We start from the raw sequence: 22,893 nt of genomic DNA on the forward strand, positions 1-22,893 counted from the left end.
ACCTAAGCTGAAAAACTCTGATATTAGGGATAGTTGAATCTATTTTTTCTCCCATTTTTGCTTGTTTTTTAATTTGTAAGAATTTCATTGAGAACTAAAGTTGTAACTGTGTATGCATATATAAACACAGTAATTAAGAATTCTATTACATCATTAATTTTAAGTTTACATTATGAGCATGCTAAGAAATTAAATCTTTTGGGTAGGACTGCACAGGAATTTATGTTATGAACTAAAATGATTTGTTCTTTTGTGTGAAAGGCATCTGATTAAGGTCAGCTTATGAGCAGAAATGGTTCCAATCTGCAACTGAAAAACTGCACCACTGTCTGCAGCAGAGATTAGAGCTGGCTTGTTTTTATTCACATTTGGTCAACAGATGGTCCAAGTATTCTGTGGGCATTCTGGCAATGTAGAAGCCTGCACATCAATGACAAAAAACCATCATATGAATAAGTAAAATGTCAGTGTTCATCTGAGTAGAATGAATACCCAGTGCTGGTTTCTCAAAAAGTAGCATAGCTGACTGCCTCAAAAGGAGAAAACCTAGCAAAACATTGTTATTTCTAATTTAGCCAATACCATTCATTCTGATAAGACTTGGAAGAACAGAAAGACTATGAGGCTTATATCAAAGATAATGTTACTGGCCTTTGGCCAGAGCAGTTAGCTAATATTTGCTGTCTCACTGGATTGTTGCCTTAGAAATAAAAGAATAAATGATACGCTGTTAATAATTCTTCTACTCAATTGCATTTGCAAAGAAGGCTACACAAAAGTCATGTTTCCCTAAATGCAGTAGAAGTAAACAACATCGGGCAGTTTCTGGTCTGTCATGCCTAGAAATACTTGGCTCTTTTTTCAAGGTCACAGTTTCAATATACAGTGTATCTGGCAATATAGCTTAAGGTATTCCTCTCTGTCTCATGCCTTTGTATCTCCCACACACCTGAGCCTCAGCAGATTTCCCTTCTCCAGCCCTTGTTCCAGCTGGGTTATTTTTCCAACTATGTCAAGGGATTGAGACAGCTTAAACAGAAAGAACAGAAAACAAGAAAGGGAGGGTGAGAAAAACTGTTGCATCCAAGCAGCTGAAGCAGCATCTGTACAAGGGTGAGAATCTGGTTGAGGTAATGGGGAGTGAGGAGAAGCATGAGAACCTTTGGCTGAAAGTGGCACTCAGTTTTTTTGGTTTTTTGTTTGTTTGTTTGTTTGTTTGTTTTTTGAAACACAGTGTTTTTGTCATTGCATCCATCACTGCTTCTCTGGGTTTTGATCCCTTTCCTCTTCTTACTCCCAGAGCTGAAACCAGCTATTGACCCAGACCCTTTATTTGTGGTCAGCGTAAGTGACATCTAAGCCCATGGGATTTAATTTCAGGTCTACCTTGAATGGCACCAGCGTTTCGTAGGTGGCCTCCGTTTATCCTGGAAGACCTATTGTGCGAAGGAGCAGAACTCTATCCTGTTCAGCCTCCATTCAGGAGAGAGAGCGTGGTTACCAGCTTTAACATGCTTGATGGATGCCTGTAGATCAAAGACAACTTCTAATGGTCTCTTTAACATCCTTTTAAAATGGAAGCAGGAACCTTCCTTGTTTCACTAATGGAACTGAAGTTTATTATGTTTTCATGAGATGGTGGTACCAGATCGGAGCCTGCACTTCCTTTTTATATCCCTTTGACAGGGCAGAGAAGGGCGATTGTGTTCAGCAGCTGTGCCTCTATAAACAAATGTGCTGGCACACACTGCTGCACCTATACCATGCAGAGTAAATACTAGTAATGTAGTTGACATCTGTCCAAATTTGTCAAAATTGACAATTGGCTAGAAATACAGCAGGTTGTTGTTGTTTTTTAATCTGACTGATTTTGTTCCTAAATGACAGTGATTTTATCATGGTGTTTGGTTATACTGTTGACATGGTGATATCTTTTGCACACATTTCTTTTTAAGTTTTGTCACTGAGCTCCAGTATGATTTCAACAATACAACTAATTACCGTGCATATTCAAAAGATAAAAGAGTGCCCTTAATGTGTTATTCATAACACGGAGTATGAGAACATTATAAGGCCAGGATTGTCTTTAAATATTAATTTCATGGTAGCCATGGATGCATTAGGCTGTTGTAAAGAACAAATCCAGTGAATGCAACACTTACATTTTTTTTTCCATACAGTTGATTTTTATAAATATTTTCATTCTCTAGAATGGAGGAGACAGTGAGAAATCTGCTACAGAACCAAGGATCCCCAGGCCAGCATGGAGAAGGAACTGTCAATATCATGAAGGTATATCAGGTATTAGTGACTTATTACCTGTTTTCTTGGGATAGAAGAGTTCTCTAAAACAAAGAGAACTACCAAGAGAAACGTCTGACATTGTTTCCTCTGTTTGTTTATTAGTTATGAATAAGTAAGTGGTGGTACCATCTACGTTTTACCAGGTGTTCTCTCAGCAGAGCTTAAGATTTTTTACATTTTCATTGTCATTATGTTATTTGCAGTTGTTGCTCCTTAGAGCAAACAGGGAACTGAGAAACTAGTTTTGAATACTTTAATAAAACAATGTTTTAATTAATATATCCCAGCATCTCTAGGAAACAGATGTTTTTGGTAACTTGTCCCTCAAATTGTGATGGATAATTTTATCCACTCAGAGTGTGAGACTTACATATCAAGCTCCATAGTTTGCTATTGCTGCTGATCTGTTTCATCAGCCTCATTGTTTAGAGCGTGAGTGTCTCAGGACAGAATTTAGGAGAGCAAAGGTTTCAGAGACTTTTTAAAGGGGACCAGGTCTGTTTATGCTGTTTATAAAAAAGAAAAATTTTATATTTTTTATATTTTTTATTTTTATTTTATTTTTTATTTTTATTTTTTTATATATTTTTTATATTTTTTATATTTTTCCTTATGAGGAAAGGCTGAGGGAGCTGGGTCTCTTTAGTTTGGAGAAAAGGAGACTGAGGGGGGACCTCATCAATGTTTACAAATATGTAAAGGGTGAGTGTCAAGACGATGGAGTTAAGCTTTTTTCGGTGATGACCAGTGATAGGACAAGGAGTAATGGATACAAGTTGGAGCATAGGAGGTTTAAGATGAATATCAGGAAAAATTTTTTTACTGTAAGAGTGACAGAGCACTGGAACAGGCTGCCCAGAGAGGTTGTGGAGTCTCCTTCGCTGGAGACATTCAAAACCCGCCTGTATGCCTTCCTGTGTGATGTACTCTAGGTGACCCTGCTCTGGCAGGGGGGTTGGACTAGATGATCTTTCGAGGTCCCTTCCAACCCCTAGGATTCTATGATTCTATGATTCTATATTCTCCTAATGTATTGCTTTATTCTGGAAGCAGTGAACCTGAAGCAGTGGGAAGACTTTTTAAGTGTCTGGAAGCAGGAATGAGATATGTCCCAGTTCATAAGATATTCTGCACCTGAATTCTTAAAAAAAAACACTTAATGAAGTCAGTCCTATCCTGTATCTTTTTAAAGAGAATTAGCATTTTATACAAAGACATGAAATAGAGAACTAATATATTAATGTCTATACGAGGTAGCAATCTTTCAGATAGAATACTTTTCAAAAATTCTTATATAAGTCCATTCTTACCACAGATGGATCAAAAATACAGTAATATAGCTAAACAAAAATGTATATCAAACAGTATTTATCACTGTAATTAATTTTCCATTTTAAACTTAGATTGAAAGGAAAAGAACCTTCCAAAATAATAAATTTTTCCTGTTAAAATGATAGCCTGTAAAATTTAATTTCAGGAAAAATGAAACTTTTAATTGAAATAATAATGGCACATTATGCCTTAAGAAACAGGTGATAAAAGCATCTGTATTTTACTCACTTCCCTTTTGGGGGGCAAAAATGATACTCAGTTCCCTCATCTTGGGTCAGAATTTAAATCCATTCTTGCTGCTCAGTCCGGCCACCGCACAGTGGATGTTCTGAAGGAGGCCTGGTGTCAGTCTCTCCTTCGGATGGATTATTTGTCTGTCTGTTTAGAACAGACAGCAGGAATTATTTGTTTAATTGCATCTCTATGCTGTCTTAATGTGGAGGCCACAGTAAGGAGGTACCACAGTTTGTTTTTAGCTTCTTTGGATGTTGGTTTGGTGGTTTTTTTGCACTCTCCAGCAAGAAAAGCAAAAAAGCCCCTTAGTTTGTTTCCATCAAACTGAGGGCCAGGTTGTTTTTTAGCAATTTTCGTTTCTATCCTGTTGGCAGTATGCAATTTTCTTTGCATATGAATTTCTGTTCCTAATTCATGAGTCAAGAGAGTGGTTTTTCCCTTCCTGGAGGAATAGCAAGGGTACTGCATCATGTACCAGTCTGTTATTGGTAAAACAGGTCAAGAATATGGAACATATCCATGAACCTTGGGTTTTTTTTTCTGAATGTCTTTTTGACTCATAAATCCTCACATCCCTTTTGTTCACTTCTTTGACAAAGTTCTGAACAAATAGTTTTTTTTCTAAGAATTTCAAGGAGTGGCTCCATTAACATGCAGAAAGAACAGTGCATTCCTGCCCTCATATGGCTCCCTGCTTATGTAGGTCAGAGCTGGGTTCACTTGATGCAAGTGCGTTATTCAGTCACACCATGAAAACGCTACAGTGTGATTTAAACAACAACCATGTAATAATGCAAGCTAGTACCTGAAGGGCTCTTCAAAACAAATAGTTGGCAAAGTCTCTGTGATCTGAAATGTTTACAAAGTATTTTAACGTTGAAAAACGTATTAATAAATAATTACATGAATCATTAATATGTTATTGAAAGCAACTCTGTGGAAATCACGGACAAACATATCATGTAAATATATGATGAATTTTATTGCAAATACTGTGTCCAGGTTTGGCAAGAGGCATCAATATTGCAACAAAAGCATTTCATTTGTATCTTTCCTAATGCGTTCAGACAGGGTAATTCACAAATGGGAATAGAACTGGAATGTACAGCCTATGTTTCTTAAAAACACTGATGTATTCAGGTTTTTGGGAACATGATAACCATATCATCATCCTGTATTTGTAAATGAAGTATAGATGTGAGCTAACACATGAAAAAAAGATTTTTATCATCTGCATTCCAAGTGATGTGTATTCATACTCATATTCATACACAAAACTTATTGAATGCATAAATACTGACATTTTTTTAAAGCCATCCTCCACAATCAGTTGCTTTATAGAACATGTTCTGAATCATACCTGTTCACTGTGATTACAATATGGTCAGAACCATATCATCAGTACTCACTGCAACAGAGTATCAGAGTTTACTGTGGTGTCACAATTATGTATTTCATAAAAAATAAGGACAAGACTTATCAACATATGTCCTATATTCACTGACACCATGGTAAGTTAGTTTTAGTGTGTGAAGCCTGTTCACATTAATATCTGAATAGTCATAAAAGATAGTTCTGTGCAATAAATGCTTTTGATCTATTGACCATTGTCTACATATTTGTTTGGGTTTTTTTTACAAATCTAATTATTGTTCTGGGATGTATGAAATTGAGTTCTTATTTTAATACCAATATGCCTGACTCCAGAATAAATATTCTTGCTAATGAACATTAACTGTTGCATAGTGATCATGTTAGAAGAATAGTAATAAGATGGAGTCCAGAGCATGCAGTATTATTGCAATATTTTGTTAGGTCTTGCCAGGATTCTGGCTTGAAGCAAAATATTCTAACCCTTTCCATAGAGCTAGCCGCCCTATGGGAATTTAATTTGCTGGGCCTACAGATGGATGATGTAATTTCTTTAGGGTAAATGAATTTAGAAGCAGGATTATAAATAAGATTCTCCTCTGTTATCATTTTACATAATAATAGCTGAGATTTCTCAGGCTTTAGTGTGCACCTTTGTCGTGGTTTGACTCAGGGTCGGCAATGAAGCCAACAACAATGCTCTTGATCCCTTTCCCCTCCCACCCAGGTAGGTAAGGAGAGAGAGAACAAGAGAGAGACTTTCTAGATTGAAAACTAAACTAGACAGCTTTAATTAAATCCTAATGAAAAAAATCCTAATGATAAAATTTGTATATATACAAATATATACAAATATACAGGATTGTACAAAACCCCTATCACCTTCCCTCACCCCCAGCAGCTCCCAGGGCATCTCCTGAGCTGTGAGCAGGTCTGAAATGTCTCGGAGCTGCCGGAGAGAGCGGCAGAGAGACAGGAGCTGAGGGGAGAGCTGTGAGGGGCAGGGATGCACAGGCCTGGGGATCAGTGGTGATGGACAGATGCAGTCCTCCCCAGATGGGAGCCATGGATGGAAGAGAAGGGAAGAAGAAGCAGGAAGGAAGGGGCTTGACTTTCGTGATCCCTGACTTTATGTATGAGATGGAATACTCTCTTTGGTCAGTTTTGTCACCTGTCTAGTCCACTCCTCCCTGCAGGAGGGTTGCAGATATGAGTCTTCTGCTGCTGCAGTATCTGAAGCAGCAGATTCAACAAGTAGAGCAAAGTGTCATTGGTCTCTTGGCAGTAACATAAACATTTCAAGTGTTACCAGTCCACTAGCTGGAAAACTTGTGTTCGACTTAGAAAAAAAGTTCACTGGAGAAAAAAAAAAACAAAACAAAACAGTAAAAGGAAAATTCGCTTCATCCTGGCTCAAACCAGGACAACCATGAGAAGAATGGCACACAGCTTCATGTGTCCTTTTTGCAGGGCATTGCCACCAGTGCAATCATTACTTCATGCTGCAGGAGTGGTTTTTAACATAAGAAAGTTTGGTTCTGTTTCCTGCCCTGTGGCTGGATATAATGACAGAGCCCTGGAATAGGCTGCCCAGAGAGGTTGTGGAGTCTCCTTCTCTGGAGACATTCAAAACCCGCCTGGACACATTCCTGTGTGATGTGCTCTAGGTGATCCTGCTCTGGCAGGGGGGCTGGACTGGATGATCTTTCAAGGTTCATTCCAACCCCTGAGATTCTGTGATAATTATGTGTGCATGTGCCTGCCTTATCCAAAGCAGAAAAAAGACTTTAGAGTCTTTCTGAAGACTCAATAATGATCACTTTAATACCAAGATAAAATTATTCCAGTCCTACAAGACTTGTAGCTCTCAGTCATGAAGTCTGGAGCGTTTTGCCAATTGCTTTGAAGCGAGTGTCAGGGAGATGAGATAAGCAATACAGGCACATTACAGGTGCTGTTGTTGACCAGATCAACCCAATTCTTTGTTTTTTTTGAGACTCAAATCTGGAACACTTGTTGTGAGTGTCAATTCTAGTTTGCACAGCTGCTGGTGTTAACAGCTCTTTCGTGAGAAGAAAAACTGTCTATTTGCAATGTAATTTTATCTTAACACAAAATTATGCAATCATAATGTTAAGGCCAATGATATGTAACATATTATAGATGGGACAGGGTCATGAGTTGAAAAAAGGGCACTAGTTAAATTCCCTAGCTGAAATCCACATGATATTTAATGCTAACTTCTATTGCAGAAAGAGAAAATACAGCCTTAAAATTAAACTTGAATCTGTGGACTGGAAGTGCACACAGGAGACAGAATCAACCAGGCCTCCTGAGCGACTAAGGAGAATATTACTAGACAAAGCTTAGCAGTTTTGTGTCTCCCAGAGAAAGACAGAAGAGGAACCACTCACGCTCTTGAGGGCTCCACTGGAAATCCCCAGCTGTCAAGGGCTCAAGCAGTTGATATTCAACTGCTTTTCCATACAGAGAAATCCAAAGCTAGCTCAGTACAACTAATTCCTTATGGTGTTTCTTCTGGTAGTTTTCCACCACTCTGCAAAGATTCTGATAAATATTTGTTCCCATATTTACCTAAATTGAGACTGGATTCTTGCCCACAAGGGGCGTGATGATGCTCCTCAGACAATGTTCAAAATTACAGTCTTGTTGCAAGAAACACATGTGCAAGTAGTTTCCCCTACAGTGTTACAGTAAGAGAGCAGTGGAGTTACGTTTAATGCAACAAAGTCTCATCACTGAAATGTGCCATTTGTGTACCTGTTTCTCAGAAAACAAGCTGTTCTTTCCTTCCCAGAATCCTCTATCTATCTACAGTAGCAAGTGGTGAAGATTGACTGATTTGGTGGTATTATAACAATTGTAATTATGCATTTAGATTTTCCTCTACAACATAGTGTTTGCTTTATCTTTCTTCTAGTTCTTACTTTTGGAATGAATCCACAACAGTCAGCCAATATACATTGCCTGAACCCCATACATATAAAACAGGCATAAGGGAAATTCAGAGGCACTCACTGGAAAGCAAGGTGATGATGTTCACAGCCTGACAGACACTGGTCATCCTAATGCATACAGGGACTTCCTATTTATGCACAGCATGTTATCTGCAGCCTTAGTCTTGCTCTTAATGGAGTTCTTCTCATTGTCTTTTTTCTAATTCAGGGGAAGTATGTGAGAGAAAATAATACAACTGTAATATACCTCTGCTTGGCAGTCCTAAGAGACTGGAATAACCTCCTGGAGTTTATAGCAAATACCAGTTTTAAGACAATCTCTCTGCTGCTTGGAGAGATGCTGGTATCTTGGCATGTGTTGCTGTGTCTGCATGTACTCCTTACATGGGCCCAGCCTGTGCTCCCAGCAGCAGGGCTGAGCAGACACCAGGCTGGGCAGCCCCGCTCGAGCGGCGAGCGGCACCAAGCTGGGGGCTGCGGTGCTGCTCTGGCACCCTGGGACACCTCCAGCCCTGCTCTCTTTCTCCTATCTGGCAACTGCTTTCAGAGCTCTCAGATCTGTAGTGTGTCTTCTGGCTCTTGACCAAAAGAAGATGTTAAAAGGGTGTCTTACCTCTTTGTAGCCTCTCCAGATCCCTGCCAGGATCCAGGTGTGCTTTGTTGACCTGTCACAGCATGGCTCATCTTGGGCTGGTATTGAAGAGGTTCTGGTTGGGCAAGAGGGTCTGACAAAGAAATAAGAGACATTGCTAGCTATATAATCCTTTGCATTTTCTGAGTAAGGATAATGAATAAGAAAGAATAAATAGAGTCCATTTTCTGCAATCAGCTGTCCAGTGATAGAAGTTGAAAAAACAGTTTGTATTCCTGTCCTGGTTTGAGGTTTTTGTATTCCAAGGCTGGGTCTTATATGTAGCCAAGTCACTTGCTCTCTCCCTTTGCTCACATGTCCATACAGATATTGTTCACACTGCATTTTGTACTGTGATACACTTATGTTTTCAAACCAGAAGAAAGCAGTGCTATTTTTTAAATTTGAAAAAGCTGAAAGAAAATTTCTGAGGGGGGGGAAAAAGGGAGATGAAGTTATATTCACAGATCTCTCTCTGAAAATTATTTTAACAGAACGCAGTAGCCAGTTTACCAGTATATTTATTTTTGAAAGAATACACACTCACATTACTTTCAGTTTTGATCTAAGATATAATAACATATTTGAAAAGTTGGAGTTTTGATCTAATTCAGTATGATTGTTGCTTCAACTTATTTTTATGTAAAGATGAGTTCTGAGCTTCTTCCAGAAGTTTTCCTAACAAGATTGTGAGAAAAGCCAACTTTTTTTACAAAAAATTTCCTCGTTATGTAATAATACACTGATTTTTTTTTTTGGTCCTAATCCCACAGGTAACTTAGGTCAGCTTCTGCAGTTGGCTTATGGGGAGACTAGTCAATATATTGCTGTAATTTCAAAATACTGGCTAATACTCATTTTCAGGTATGTCATTTAGAGCTTCTTTGTAGCATTCCCTAAAGAAACCATGTATGGAAAACTGGATCAACAAGTATAGGCACTTAGGGGGTGTTCTGGTGGTCAAAATAAAATTGCACTCAAGTTTTTCATTTCATTAAAAAGAGAAATTTGGCCTTTATCCAAGCAGTGAAAAGACATTATTGGAGGAAAAAAAATGTGAAAGGCTGCAAAAGGGAGAAAAATTGGCTTATTGCTAGCAATTTAAATGCAGAGTAATTCTGTTGCCTTAATTGCTGTTACATAAAATTTGCTGAATTTAGTTTTCAGAAAAGTATGGCTAGTTTGTACTTCAGTCAAAGGTAGATATTTTAATACTGTCACTTTAGTCAAGTGTAGTTACTTTAATACTTACAAACTCCTTCAGGAAAGTCTAAATGCTGCGTATAAGTTTCCTGGGAGTAAAGATGATTACTTTAAGTGTGGTACTATAATGAATCAATTTGTTAGAGAATACCTGCATGAAAAATCACACTGCATATTGTTCTCGTAGTACCATATATACACGTGTAAAGAAATAATTAGCTTCTAGAATGATTTTTTTCTGCTGCTGGTCACTTAGCTGCTCAGAATGTAGCTGAAGCCTTCGATTTTGAAATGGCAATAGAACAAAATCACAACGACCTACTGCCACGCTGCCCTGCCACCACACCTGAAACCTGGCTTGGAAGAGGCACCTCCACAATGGCCAGTCTGTGATTTTGCTTCTGATGGATGAAGTGCCAGGAGCCAGGGTGCTGCTGGTAATGTGACTGTCCATTTAGTAAAGACAGGCTGGTGTCAACAGCAACATGTGGTTGAAAAGTTAACATAGTTCACTTTGACACCAAGGCCTGATGTTCAGCTGGGAACCTGAAGACAAGAAGCTCCATCTACTCTCACTGACCCAATAAGTACACTTAATAGTGAACTTCACTCTGAAGGTTTTCTTCTTTTACAGTCCTTTTTGATTGGAACTTCAAAAGAAATAGATGTTTCTGATGCACGGAACAGCCGATAAAAGTCTCATCAGGAAATTTATTAATGTTACTGCAGAACTTCTCAGTAGGTGTGATAGATTGTACTCTAGTGAGGAGGGGTTTGAGTGAAGAATAATATGTAGTCCATTTAGATTGATACGCAGATGGTAGGAGGCTCGTATCAGAACCAGAGAAAGGACTTTAGTCTTTTATCCATCACACATACTTCATCTAGGGAATGTTGAGGCTCACTCTGTTCGCTTTGCAAGTGAAATCCAGAGATGAAAAAGAATAATTTTGTATGTTTTCCCTGACAATGGTAATGTTAAACTGTGAACAATTTGGGATGTTTCTGTAAAATTTTGTGACATATGTTCATTCCTTTCTTTTTCTTCAGTTGTGGTCAGCTTGATCCAGAAAAAGCTGTTAAACAAAAAAATAGTGTTATTGCACTTGCTGATGTGTTATCTTAAGCCAAAGCTATATTTTAGACTGTCCTCCCATTGGGAGAAAATAAAGCAAGAGAAAACAGCTGAATGCATAGATAGAAATAAGCAAGGTAAAATCAGAAATCATATTGTAACTTGTTTTCTCAGTCACGGTTGTGGTGTTTAATGGGTTTCCCATTAGCAAATAAATAAAATAAATGTAAAAAAGTTTCAAATGAAAAAGACATATTCAGGTCACAGTGACATTAGTGTCTACTCCTATACCAAGCACCTTGCAGGAGAGACTTTGTGAATTCATCAGTCTTACTCCACATTGCTGAGTTAACATACCAAGTGTCTTTTACTCATCTCAGGTTTTGCCAAATGAAATAGGTTATAAAGTAAAATTATTGCAAAAAGATATTGCAGAATTTCAAAGGGCATGTTTAAGAGAGACTGAGCCACAGTAAGCAAATGTTTATTATGATTAAGGAAAACAAGGTCATGGTGGGAGGAGAAAGGGAAGCCAGGTGCCACTGGAAAACTATTTTAAACTTGGTGGAGTTTTAAGTCAGTGGTCCTTGGAGCAATTGCTGCCTTTTCTCAGATTGTACGGACAGCTACTTATGCATAGCTTGGGGATGTTTTTTTCATGAAAGTACAAAGAAGCCCTCATCTGCAGTTTTTATCTACATCAACAGTCTGAAAATTCTCTTTTCAGTCTAGGAGGTCTGCAGTGGAAATGATACTGAAAGTATATTATCTAACAATACATCAAGACTGTAGAAGGGCCTTGCAAGAAACAACATGCATAATTTGTTATTACATAAACAATTCTGTATGTGGATTTGTAAATTGCAGTTTGGGTTTGGGGGTTAAGAGTCTGCCTTTATTATAGCAGGAAGGAGTTTTAGAAGTGTATAGTATACCTGGATCACCAGATTCAGTCACTGAAATAAAAGATAACTATTTAGTACACATCTTTTTTAGCAAGTCCTATGGAAACTCCTGAGACACCTTGGAAAATGCTGTATGTTTGAGATGCAGAGCTAACCACTTACCTTGGGTTATTATGGATTGGATTCTTGGATGCCTGTTACCATTGCCTCTATCTATGCTCTGTTAATAGCTACACTGTGAATAATTTTGAGGGCTTTCTTCTCAAATAAGTGGTTATGAGAAATCATAAGCACTGTTTAATTATATATTCAACATATATTTTATCCTTGGGTTAAGTGTGTGATTAAAGTGTGTTTTTTAAAAAAATTGCAGGCAGTTTGAATTTGTAACCATTATAAAACCATTGCCTATAATACGTTCCAGAAGCTGAAAAATTAAAAGTAGTTCAGAAAAAAAAATAAATCCCACTCAGGCATCACAATCTGACAACCAAAATTGAAATACAGATCATTTTTATCTGAAGAATCTTTACCTCACTGCATCTTAAACACTTCACTTCTCTGGAGGACTTGTGTTTATCACATGAAAATGATCTTTGGCTTCTATAAGCAAAGATGTCATCTCTAATTATGACTTACCAGTTTCCAGAAAAGCAATTAATGTCATCCAACGCTTATTGGGGAAATCAGCATTTCAAAGATCTTGATCTTTCTTTAATTCTTGTTTGGTTCAAGCAGAAATTTGTCACATGTTCTTGTGAAATATTGCTGTTTATTTTCAGTACTGTATAGTCCAGGTCCAGTTACATCAGGATTAGATTATGCTGTGTTGTTTTCTCATGATAGCCAGTTGTCCAGTGAACTTTGCAATATCTCTGTGATTCAAGAACCTGGCTCCCAGTGAGAATATGGTATCCAGAAGGTCAGCATTTTGCCTTTCTTGGAATGAAGGAGGAGATAATTTCTGAAATAGGAAGTTTGGTCTCTTACCTTTTGAAAGCTTCAATGTGATCTTTTCTATCACTCTAGTTACTCCTTTTGTTTATAAACAATGAAAACACTTTTCTGTTCAGTATTTTCAAAGGTGAGCAGAATGGAGAAGACTGGCTTTATATTCTACTTGCTTCTTTGGTATTCTATGAATTGCAGTAAATTATCATTTGGAATTTCAGGTGGATTTTATGTTCTCTTAATTCATTGTTCTTGTATTTATTAGTGAAAAGAGGGAGCATTATACTGGTCCTTCCAACTTGATTTAACTGGAAACCAGCTTTCTGCTAAGTCTCAGTTGTGTCACTGCATTGTACAGCTTCATAGACCAGTGTCTTCAGCGGTTCCTGTCTTCTCATTGATTCTAGAAAGCTTGCCATTTCCAGACTGCAGGGTCTGTTTTCATCTCTTGTTTTCTATTGGCTATAGGGCCTGTAGTGTTTGTTCAAAGGGTTCACCATCAGTGTGCTATTTGTTTGATTTATAGAATATACTGAATTCTTAGATATAATGGTCAGGGCAGGACTTTGTTTTAGATTTGCAAAATACTGCTGGTTTCAGAAAAACAGTGACAGCTTAAACCAACTTGAGAAGCTTACACAGTGTGGGACCTGATTGTATGTTTCTCATTAATTTCCGTGGGAACAGTTCTACAGTGAGCAGCATAAGCCTATTTTACTTTTAGTAAGATTTGAATATTTAATATTTTCATTGTCTCTTTTTTGACACAGAGCATTAGAGATTTAGATGAGCCTCTGCTCTTTGAATACTCATCAGGCTGCTGTGTTTGCATCCTCTTGTGGTACAGGCATGTGTCTTAAACTCTTACTGGTCTGGGGAGGCCAAGCACTTTATTTTGCCTTTTTTATTATTATTTATATTATTTTTACCTGTGCAGCTTGCTTCCAGAGGACCATTTCCATCTGTTACTTTCTCACAGAAACGAAACTGCATTGATCAGCAGGACAGCACTTTGCCTTTGCTGGATTTCTGACCTGGAGAGTATTTTGTTATTCAGCTAGACAACCCATCCTGCTTCTAATTGTGCAATATGTGAGGCATACAAAAGAGACTGTTTAGAAGATTGAAAAAATGGTCTTTAGTCGAGGTGGCACAAGAAGTATAGGAGTCCTAGGGGGAAAAAAAGGAATGAGTTGCTCTGTGCCATTGTTGCCTTCAGCATGCTCACTCTAGAGCTTTCTGTAGGGCTTGATTAACATCATGGGGGAAATACACATTTCCTCTTGCAAAACTCTCTGCCCCTTCCTGCTTCCCCTCAGCAGGCAGCTGCCTTTGGTATTAGCATATTTTTCACTCTTAAGAGGATTCTGTCATTCCAAGAGCCCTTGTCATCCTCCCTCTGACTTGACTTGCCTTTAAGCACAAGGGGTGTTTGAGAAGCACCTGTTTGCTTTCTTGAGTGTGGATTTTCCACTCTAACCTTTCTGTATGTCACCCCTGTAGAACTGGTTGACGTGACAGGACAGCACCCTTGGCAAACTGCATGCCTAAGCACAATGTCTAAGGTTAGTAATGTTTTCATCTATTCTGCAGCTTTTCCAGGTAGGTGACATGTCAGGGACCTTTTTAGCTCATGCCTGCAATTCTGAAATTCAGCAGTAAGCTAGTTTTGAAAATAGGTGAGCTGTACTAACACATTCAAGCAGGGATAACATTGGTAAGTATCTTGAGGTATTCTACTAGATGTCATAGTAAACCAGGATGTGTATTCTTGATTATGCTACTAGTTCATCAAGTTTTGTAATGAGAAGATAAATGTGTTACTTCTTTTGGTGATGGAGTTTACTCTGAGAGAAATTGCTTTACTCCCCATTCTGTGATGAGATGTCATAAACCTCTGCTTTCTTCTACCTGTCCTTTGAGATGGCTTCCACTTTAGTTTGAGCAGGAAGGGTGTCCCTGTGCTGATATTTATCTTCTTCCATTGTTAGGCACTTTTAATTCATGTCACACTCTTCTAAAAATGATTCTTCGTGTTTGAATTACATCAGAGAGATACCTGTGTCAATTGTTTTTTTCCTGAGTTCATCAATGTGTTTCATGTGAATGCACCAATAAGGACAACTTGAAGGGAAAACGGTTAAATGACTCTTTCACAGATTCTTGGTCATTGCACCACTGAGTAGCAAGCAAGAAAAAAAACCCCACAACTGCTGTGTCTATGGTTTCTTTATGATCAGGATAGCATTAGTGCTGAAACCTGAGGGAATGGCTCCTTGACATCTTTGTTTTCAGGCTCAGAATGAGATCTGTATCTCGTGGTTTGTGTCAGATTACTCAGTGATTAAACTCATAGCTTGTAAAATTGATTCTTGATTAAATTTTTAACATGGTCAATTTCTAAGCTAGTCAGTTTTTTAAAAAGACATTGTTAGTAACTTGATTCACAGGGCTGATTTTTAATTCAGTTGTGTTTATGGGTTTTAATTAAGATAATGTCTTGCTGTTAATTCTTGAAGAGTTATAAGAGTTATAAGATAGTTGCACAGTTATTCAGGCTGGATCAGTTTTTCATTAAAATACATATTTCTGTGCTTAGATAGAGTTTGTGTTGTGTAGTAATGGGAAATACATCTCAGTTACAGACAAACCCAACGATCATTAAAGTATGTGCCTTTGTATATAAGAGCTATCAAGAAGGCGCAGAAAGAAAACTAAATGCTCGTTTAATGATGATTTACCTCCTATTTCCCATTCTTAAGTTGTCACACTGCATCTGCTTATAGTTAGAGAATGTGATTTACAAAGTAGAGACTGTCCACTTTGTGTTGCACTCATAAGTCATTACATACGTCTATGTGGTTCTCTTTTTTGGGCAATATTTTACATTGCTTGTTTGAAGTCTTGATGTTTTGCTTCCTCTATCTCATTCCCTCTCTCACCACAGAACTTGGGCACATAATTAATGGAGGTAGTGGGATTCAGTGTTCAGACTTAGGATTTTTATAGACCTTGTGCAAAACTCAGCAGCCATAGTCCTCTCAGCAGCTGTTAATAATAACCCAATCTGACTGACTTGTAATAGACTGGGCACTTCTGAAAATTTTGCTGTCAGTTTGATTCTCTCCAGTTATATATTAGCGTGGATCTTAAATCAGTATTCAGGTGGTAGCTTGGTTCTCAGCCCATTATTTAGTAATTCAAATATTAGCTCTAGATGAAGAAAGGTGAAATACATTAGGCATGAACATATGTTAACTTTTCCTCAAAAACTGCTTTATATCTCAGTGGCAGAATGCTGCCGTTGAAAACTGGTACACTCAGTTTTCATTACAACCTTTAAAGAAGAAAATGTAAGTAATTTTATGAAAAAAATCGAGGCTTCCACTTTAAAAAATCTTAAGTAGATGTAGGACTTCAGTTGTGCATAGACTTCTGCAGAATTGCTTGTTTAATAGACCCTTCATGACTCCACTTATTTAGTACTGTAATCATGTAAGTAGTGACTTGGCCTGTCCTTTTTTCATTCATATACAAGGCAGATTTGAAGACATTTGCATGGTTAAATTAATTTCCACCTGTGAGTAATGACATTTAAAAAAAAATCTTTCAGGAAAAGCTGTCAGAAGACAGTAGGAAATGTAAAGAAGGCATTGAAAAAATGTGCACAGCAGCAGATGAAAATTCAAGAAGTGAAGGCAGCAGCACTGAAGAGGAAAAAGAAAAGACAAAATTGTTATTGGAGCGATTGAAAACTCTGGAGGTAAGAAATACAACAGTTTAACACATAAAAGACCACCCTGCCCCCTGCCTCATTCATTTATAGGCACTGAATCACCCTATAGTATAAATTTAATCTTTCACAGTTCACCTGTACTCGTGTTCTGGGGTATTTTTTTACAATTCATTTACCAAGGATGAGCAAGAAGCTTAGTCTTAGAAACACTGAAGGGATCCCTCTCTAATGGTGAGCATCAGATATCTTTGAAAAGAACTTAATACATTACTTGAATTCAGTTGAGACTGCTTAATAAGAAAAAGATGGTTTTACTGGTTTTGTTTCAATTATTAATATTGCAGGACTAATATAGGTGGTTTAACAACTGTCATAAAAATAGTGTTGCTTCCCTGTAGTTTATTACTCAACTTTTAGTCACTGAACTGCTTGCATGAAGACTCAGCTCAGGTATCTTTACTGCTACGTTATGGAAAGTCTGTTTCCTTGTAGACTCTGGTAAGTGTACAGATTACTATACTCTTCTTTTAGCTGTTGATCAGGAATGACTGTGGTTTTCTTGTGGTCTTTTATTTCCAAATATGCATTATTTGTGTTTGCTTTGCCTTGTTCTTAATCAGTCTGCATAACAGTTGCAGTTCTTTATGTCCTCAATTGATAGGAAGTTGTTCAATAATGTCACAACCTTTATCAGTTGTGGCAAATTGCCCAGATACATGAAATCATGTTATGGACAGACAGAATCTAGTTCTGGAAGGTCAGTGAGTAGGTCTCCTCACTGATGTCAGCGTTGTTCAGTGGCTTGCTCGAAAACACATATTAGTGAATGCCAATAATCGAAGAATTAATCAACATAAATAGTCTGGGGGAGCTATAAAGTAGAAAGAGGAATGGCAGGGCCAACATTAATTGTGGCCCAAGGTAATTAAAACAAAGTGTTATTATTTGTGTGTTGTTTATTGTCATATATTTTTGTACTTGATTTTTCTCATGGAGAATATAAATTGTAATGTCAAAGATTCCATGGTTTATTAATTAAGACACATACTTTTTTGAAGTTAGATGCAATTAGCAGTTCTAATCCTTTACTGTTTGAAGAGTAATTATTCTAAATACTTTATTAGTCTATATAGAAAGGAATGAAAAATCGCTGTTTGTTAGTTCCTGTGCTGTGTGTGTCAGAATCTTTAATCATACTTTGCATGATTAGATGTTACAGTATCACATACAATTAGTAAAATCAGCAAGGCTAATAAAGTTCTTACTGAAGTTGGTCCATCATCTCTGCACTGTAGAATCTGAAGACTGCCTGTGAACAGAACCTGGTAAAAGTGTGGGACTTAAGCCATTAATGCCCATTAATATGATCTAATGAATACTAGCACTTTTCAGAAATCTTTTAATATCTCTTCATATTAGTTTGTTTGTTACTCAAGATGTAACCTAGTCTTTTAGAGGATTGTAAAATTGTTCCATCCTATATTCACTGTGCTATTTCTAGAGTGAGATTCTTTTGAAATGAGGGACCATATGTGTGTATATATGCATATACGGGAAAAGTTTTAGCAAGTGGTGTAACATTTTTATTATATAAATGTTTAGATTTAGTAGGTAATTATTTTTTTTCTGGCTAGTACCTACTTCTGACTGATGGCATTAAAACAAAATTGGATAAGTTCAAGCTAAGTTTTAAGTGAATGAAGTACCAAAAGAGAAAAGCTATCCACCAGCCCAGGGATAAATGGGTAGTTTAGCTGGTAGCTATATAATATAAGAGATTATTTAGTTTATTATCTATATCTATATCTATATCTGTATTATATCTATATGGGAAAATAGTTCCTGTTACATACATGAAATAAATGGTTTCTGTCCTTCCTAGAGTACTGGCATGGTAGTTATGAGGTGAGTGGTGGTTTTCTTTAGGAATTTCTGGCAGTGAGAGCAAAACTATTCTTGGACTGTTGGTTATGGACCAGGGAATTATCAAATCTAAGTGTGAAAGAAGAGATGAGGCTTCATTTTCACAAAAAATTTTCTTCAAACAGCTTCCATATTAGTGGAAGTGTATTTATAATTGTTTTTTTTTTCTTCTTATACTTGAGCACTGTCAAAGGTATTGCCAAACAAATATCTGTAGTACCTTTTAGGTTTTATTAACTTCTGTTTGCCATAGGAATTTCTTCACTGAATAATACAAATCAGTACAATAAAGTGCCTTTGTAGTTAGCTCAAGTGAAAGCTATCATAGACATCAATAAATATATATGCATATTCTCCCATTGCTCCTTTTATCTATAATCATTTTACATTCTTTATCATTTACAGCCAATTCTATTTCCACTCTACTGACTGATAAATACGTTTCTAATCAAATGAAACAGATGACAAAGAACAAATGGTTCATACAGCCTTGTATCCCATTTTATGTAGTTGAAATTAATTGTGATTTCCTGGATATCAAAACTCCTTTGTGCCTTCAGCATTTTTAGTTGACTGGTCTTGAAATACCACATCATTTACTTCAGCAGTTATGATCAAATGCCTTCCAACTCTTACAAAGCAAAAAAAAAAAAAATTAAAAAAAAAATCTCTGATAGCTTCTCAGTGCATTCGGAGTGCTGCAAAAGAGGAAATATTGAAGTATGGTGAATAACATACCAGCTTCTTGGTGGAATGGAATTTTTTAATTTGCTTTCCTCACTGGAAGAATTGCAATTATTTTTTTTTAATGGTAGCCAGAAATGTAGAAAAAACATGCATCAATCCCCATGCAGCAACTGCAGGTATATGTAGGTATAAACACTATTACAGTAAAACAACAATGTTCTGTTTCCAAAGTGATACGTATTAAGTTGGAGATATTTTGAAAAAATCTGATTTTGCCCTCCTGGGTATGTTAGATATCATAGAGTCATAGACTCATAGAATGGTAAGGGTTGGAAAGGACCTTTGGAGATCATCTAGTCCAACCCCCCTGCCAGAGCAGGAACACCCAGGGCAGGTCACACAGAAATGCATCCAGAGGAGTCTTGAATGTCTCCAGAGAAAGAGACTCCACAACCTCTCTGTGCAGCCTGTCCCAGGGCTCTGTCACCCTCACAGTAAAGAAGGTTTTCCTCGTGTTGAGGTGGAACTTCCTGTATTCTAGTTTGCTTCCGTTGCCCCATATCCTATAATAGGGCACAACTGCAAACAGACTGGCCCCTCCTTCTTGACGCCCACCCTTCAGATATTTATATATATTAATAAGATCCCCTCTCAGTCTTATCTTCACTAGACTAAATAGCCACAGGTCTCTCAGCCTTTCCTCATAAGACAGGTGTTCCAGTCCCTTAATCATCCTTGTAGCTTCCATTGGACTCTTTCCAGCATATCCCTGTCCCTCTTGAACTGGGGAGTCCAGAACTGGACACAATACTCCAGATACGGTCTCACCTAGTTTACCTAGTTACAGTACATAGAAGAAAGCTTTTAGAATATTCTAGATTTTTTTTTAAAAAAGTGTCTGTCAAAGTCTTAAGACTGTCCCAGGGCTTTGTTACCCAATATGGAACTCTGGGCTCTCTGCCCTAATTTTAACCTTAAATGACTGAAATACAGGCTGCCTGAGCACCTGCATAATTGCAAGTGAATTAAACTGATGTACTGAGTTAGTGTCAGCCTTAATCTAAACATGCATGTAAAAGCCATAGTTACTTTGATTTTTAAAATTATCAGTGATAAATACTGTGTCAGTTTTAAAGGCTTATTAAAGCCTGTCATTTGCACAGACATTTATGCAATGAGGATAATTCAGTATGAATTAACTACATCTAACTGTATGAAACATTCTGGCTCTTTTGGACTTTTTCTTTTTTTTCTTTTGGGTGGTGTTACATCCTTTCACCTGCTGCACATCCTCTCAATTCCTCAAAAAGTATGGGAAGTGTGAGTAGATGCTTAAAAACACTGCATTCAGTTCCTGTCTCAGCTGCAGATTCTCTGCATCCTGCACAGTCTGTTTCATCTATTTGTGCCTTGGTACCACATCTGTATAAAGGTAAAAAGCTAGAATGTGCATGCAGCCAAATAGCTTGGGAGGCTGGTTGACTTCCTCAGGCTTCTTCCAGTATTCTTACACTCTTGACTCAAAGACATGGAACTAGAAACAACTCAGGGCAGGGGGACATAATGCCCTGGTTTAGTCTGATAGGATAACATGTTTTACACAGGGAACAAAGAGGAAAATAGATTACAGAAGAGGTGGAATTAAGGTTTCAAGACTAGATGTGTCTGTCCAGCTCTTAGATGCTGAGTTATCTCATATAAAGAATGTCTGATCTTAGATCCACTTTGCAGGAAAAAGGAATATGAATTGCCCCTCCTCACTCCAGCCCTCTCTCTGTGCTGGTTCCCCTATGAGGGAAGGCACAGCATTGACTTTTTATCTGCATTTCTGAAGATCCCATAGCCCTTCCTCCCATAAGTCTCTGGAAAGCTTTCAAGTAAGTAGAAGAAGCTTTCAAGAGCAGGCTCCCCTCTGTTAGATGAGCAGAGTGCCATCACCTTGTTATGGGGAATTCATGAGTTTTGGTTAGGTGGGGAAAGTGTCCACTCTCCAGAAGAGATGCTTTACCCACCTTAGCCTACAATGGTGCAGACCTAACATCTTGCTAAAAATGCAGTACTCTACATTCAAATTAAAATAAACGTTCTCATGAAGGCAGTGGTTCCCTGGCTTGCTGGGCATCCCTCTTCCCTCTCAGAAGTTCTGCAATGAGCATGAGTACCATTGAACTCAAAAAATAATGATTGAAGGCTGCTCACAACCTTGCATTTTTCACCAAGTCGCAATCCACTGGGGTAGCATTAAATTGTAACCTTGAAGTTATCAAATGAAAAGCCTAATTCATGTGTGAAAATCTCATTGCTTGCGGGTGAGTGAGACTCAGTGAAATTTTCAGTAAACTAAGCTCCAGTAGAAGCAGTATCTGCTGGGGAAGAGTCGCAAAACCACTCTAATTTTAATTATAGAATATTGCCCTCTTGCCCTTTGCAGTTCATCATAGAACACTGTGTTTTGTTTTAATAAATTGAGCTTTGGGAGAAAACTCACTCAGGATAATAAGCTAAATGTTCAAATATATTAGAGGGGTAATTTTCCTTGTATCATCACCATTAAACAAATGAGGAAGTATGTCAAGTATTTCCCATATTATGTTTTTACTACTCTGCAGAGGAAAAAAGACACGGTATCAATGAACTATAAAAAAGATAAAGAAGAAATATGAGAAGGGTACATATTTCTTTTGAGTGGATTCAGAAGATAACTTTAAGTGTGATGCTGTTAATTTTTGTTTTGCTTGTACATTTTTTTCCCTTTTTTGTCATTTGCTATGTATTACAATGTAAGATTGTAAAGAAATTAATAATTATATTATTTTCCATGGAAAGAAGCATACACTATACAGGGGTAAAGTGCCTGAGTTTCTGAAAATATCTGTGAGGGAAAAGTTTTTTGTTCATTTAAAGTCAGCTGCTTCACTTGGTTTCTAGAAATTTGAACCACTTTCGTTAGATGCATAGAAAAATCATGAAGCTATTAAGTATTTTTTAGCAATATTCTAAATATTTTGTAGCAACCAGCCTTGTTCCACCCAATGCATTTAATCTGATTCAGGCAGAGTGATTCTTAGCCCAATACCTTGGCCATCCATTTAACTAAATTGATTATGCTGATCAGTCACCAAAGGCCAACGTACTTATCCTAATTATTGGATTATTTTACTTTTAAATCTTTTCAGTAGGAGACTTCTATAATTAGTTTTCTGAACTGTGCCTGAGAACTCTTTGTTTTTATAACCAAGGATCAAATGATAAGGCAGGGAAAGTCTTGTTAGCAGAATAACCCAGTGGCTGATAATCAGCATTGACTTTTTTCAATAGTTTCAAAACCAGCCCAGTTTATTCCAGCTGTTTGCTGGTATAAGTACTGGCAAATTGTTTTAGCTTCCCAGTAACTGAGTAAATTTTAAATTAAAACCAAACAAGTGCCATCAAGCTGAATGTATTCTATGATCTATTGATACTTGATCTCTTCTACTGTAGGTCTTCAGGGGCTCAGTTGTTCCTAGACTTTGAGAAGCAGATCTCATGGCTGCTCCCTGTTTCTCCTTGCCTTTGTGCTTTCG

At 37.5% G+C, this 22,893-nt stretch overlaps 1 protein-coding gene across 3 annotated transcripts in view; it reads left to right on the forward strand.

The window, feature by feature from the left end:
* NCKAP5 (NCK associated protein 5) overlaps nucleotides 1–22,893 on the forward strand; it is a 373,160-nt gene that overhangs the window by 230,864 nt on the left and 119,403 nt on the right. For all 3 annotated transcript variants that reach the window (XM_051623988.1, XM_051623986.1, XM_051623987.1), the window contains 2 exons: nucleotides 2,211–2,301; nucleotides 16,598–16,747. In XM_051623988.1, coding sequence (XP_051479948.1) covers nucleotides 2,211–2,301; nucleotides 16,598–16,747 — 241 coding nt within the window. The remainder of the gene's footprint in view (nucleotides 1–2,210; nucleotides 2,302–16,597; nucleotides 16,748–22,893) is intronic.

This window comes from Apus apus, chromosome 6 (assembly GCF_020740795.1).
Source record: "Apus apus isolate bApuApu2 chromosome 6, bApuApu2.pri.cur, whole genome shotgun sequence".
NCBI classification, from domain to species: Eukaryota; Metazoa; Chordata; class Aves; order Apodiformes; family Apodidae; genus Apus; species Apus apus.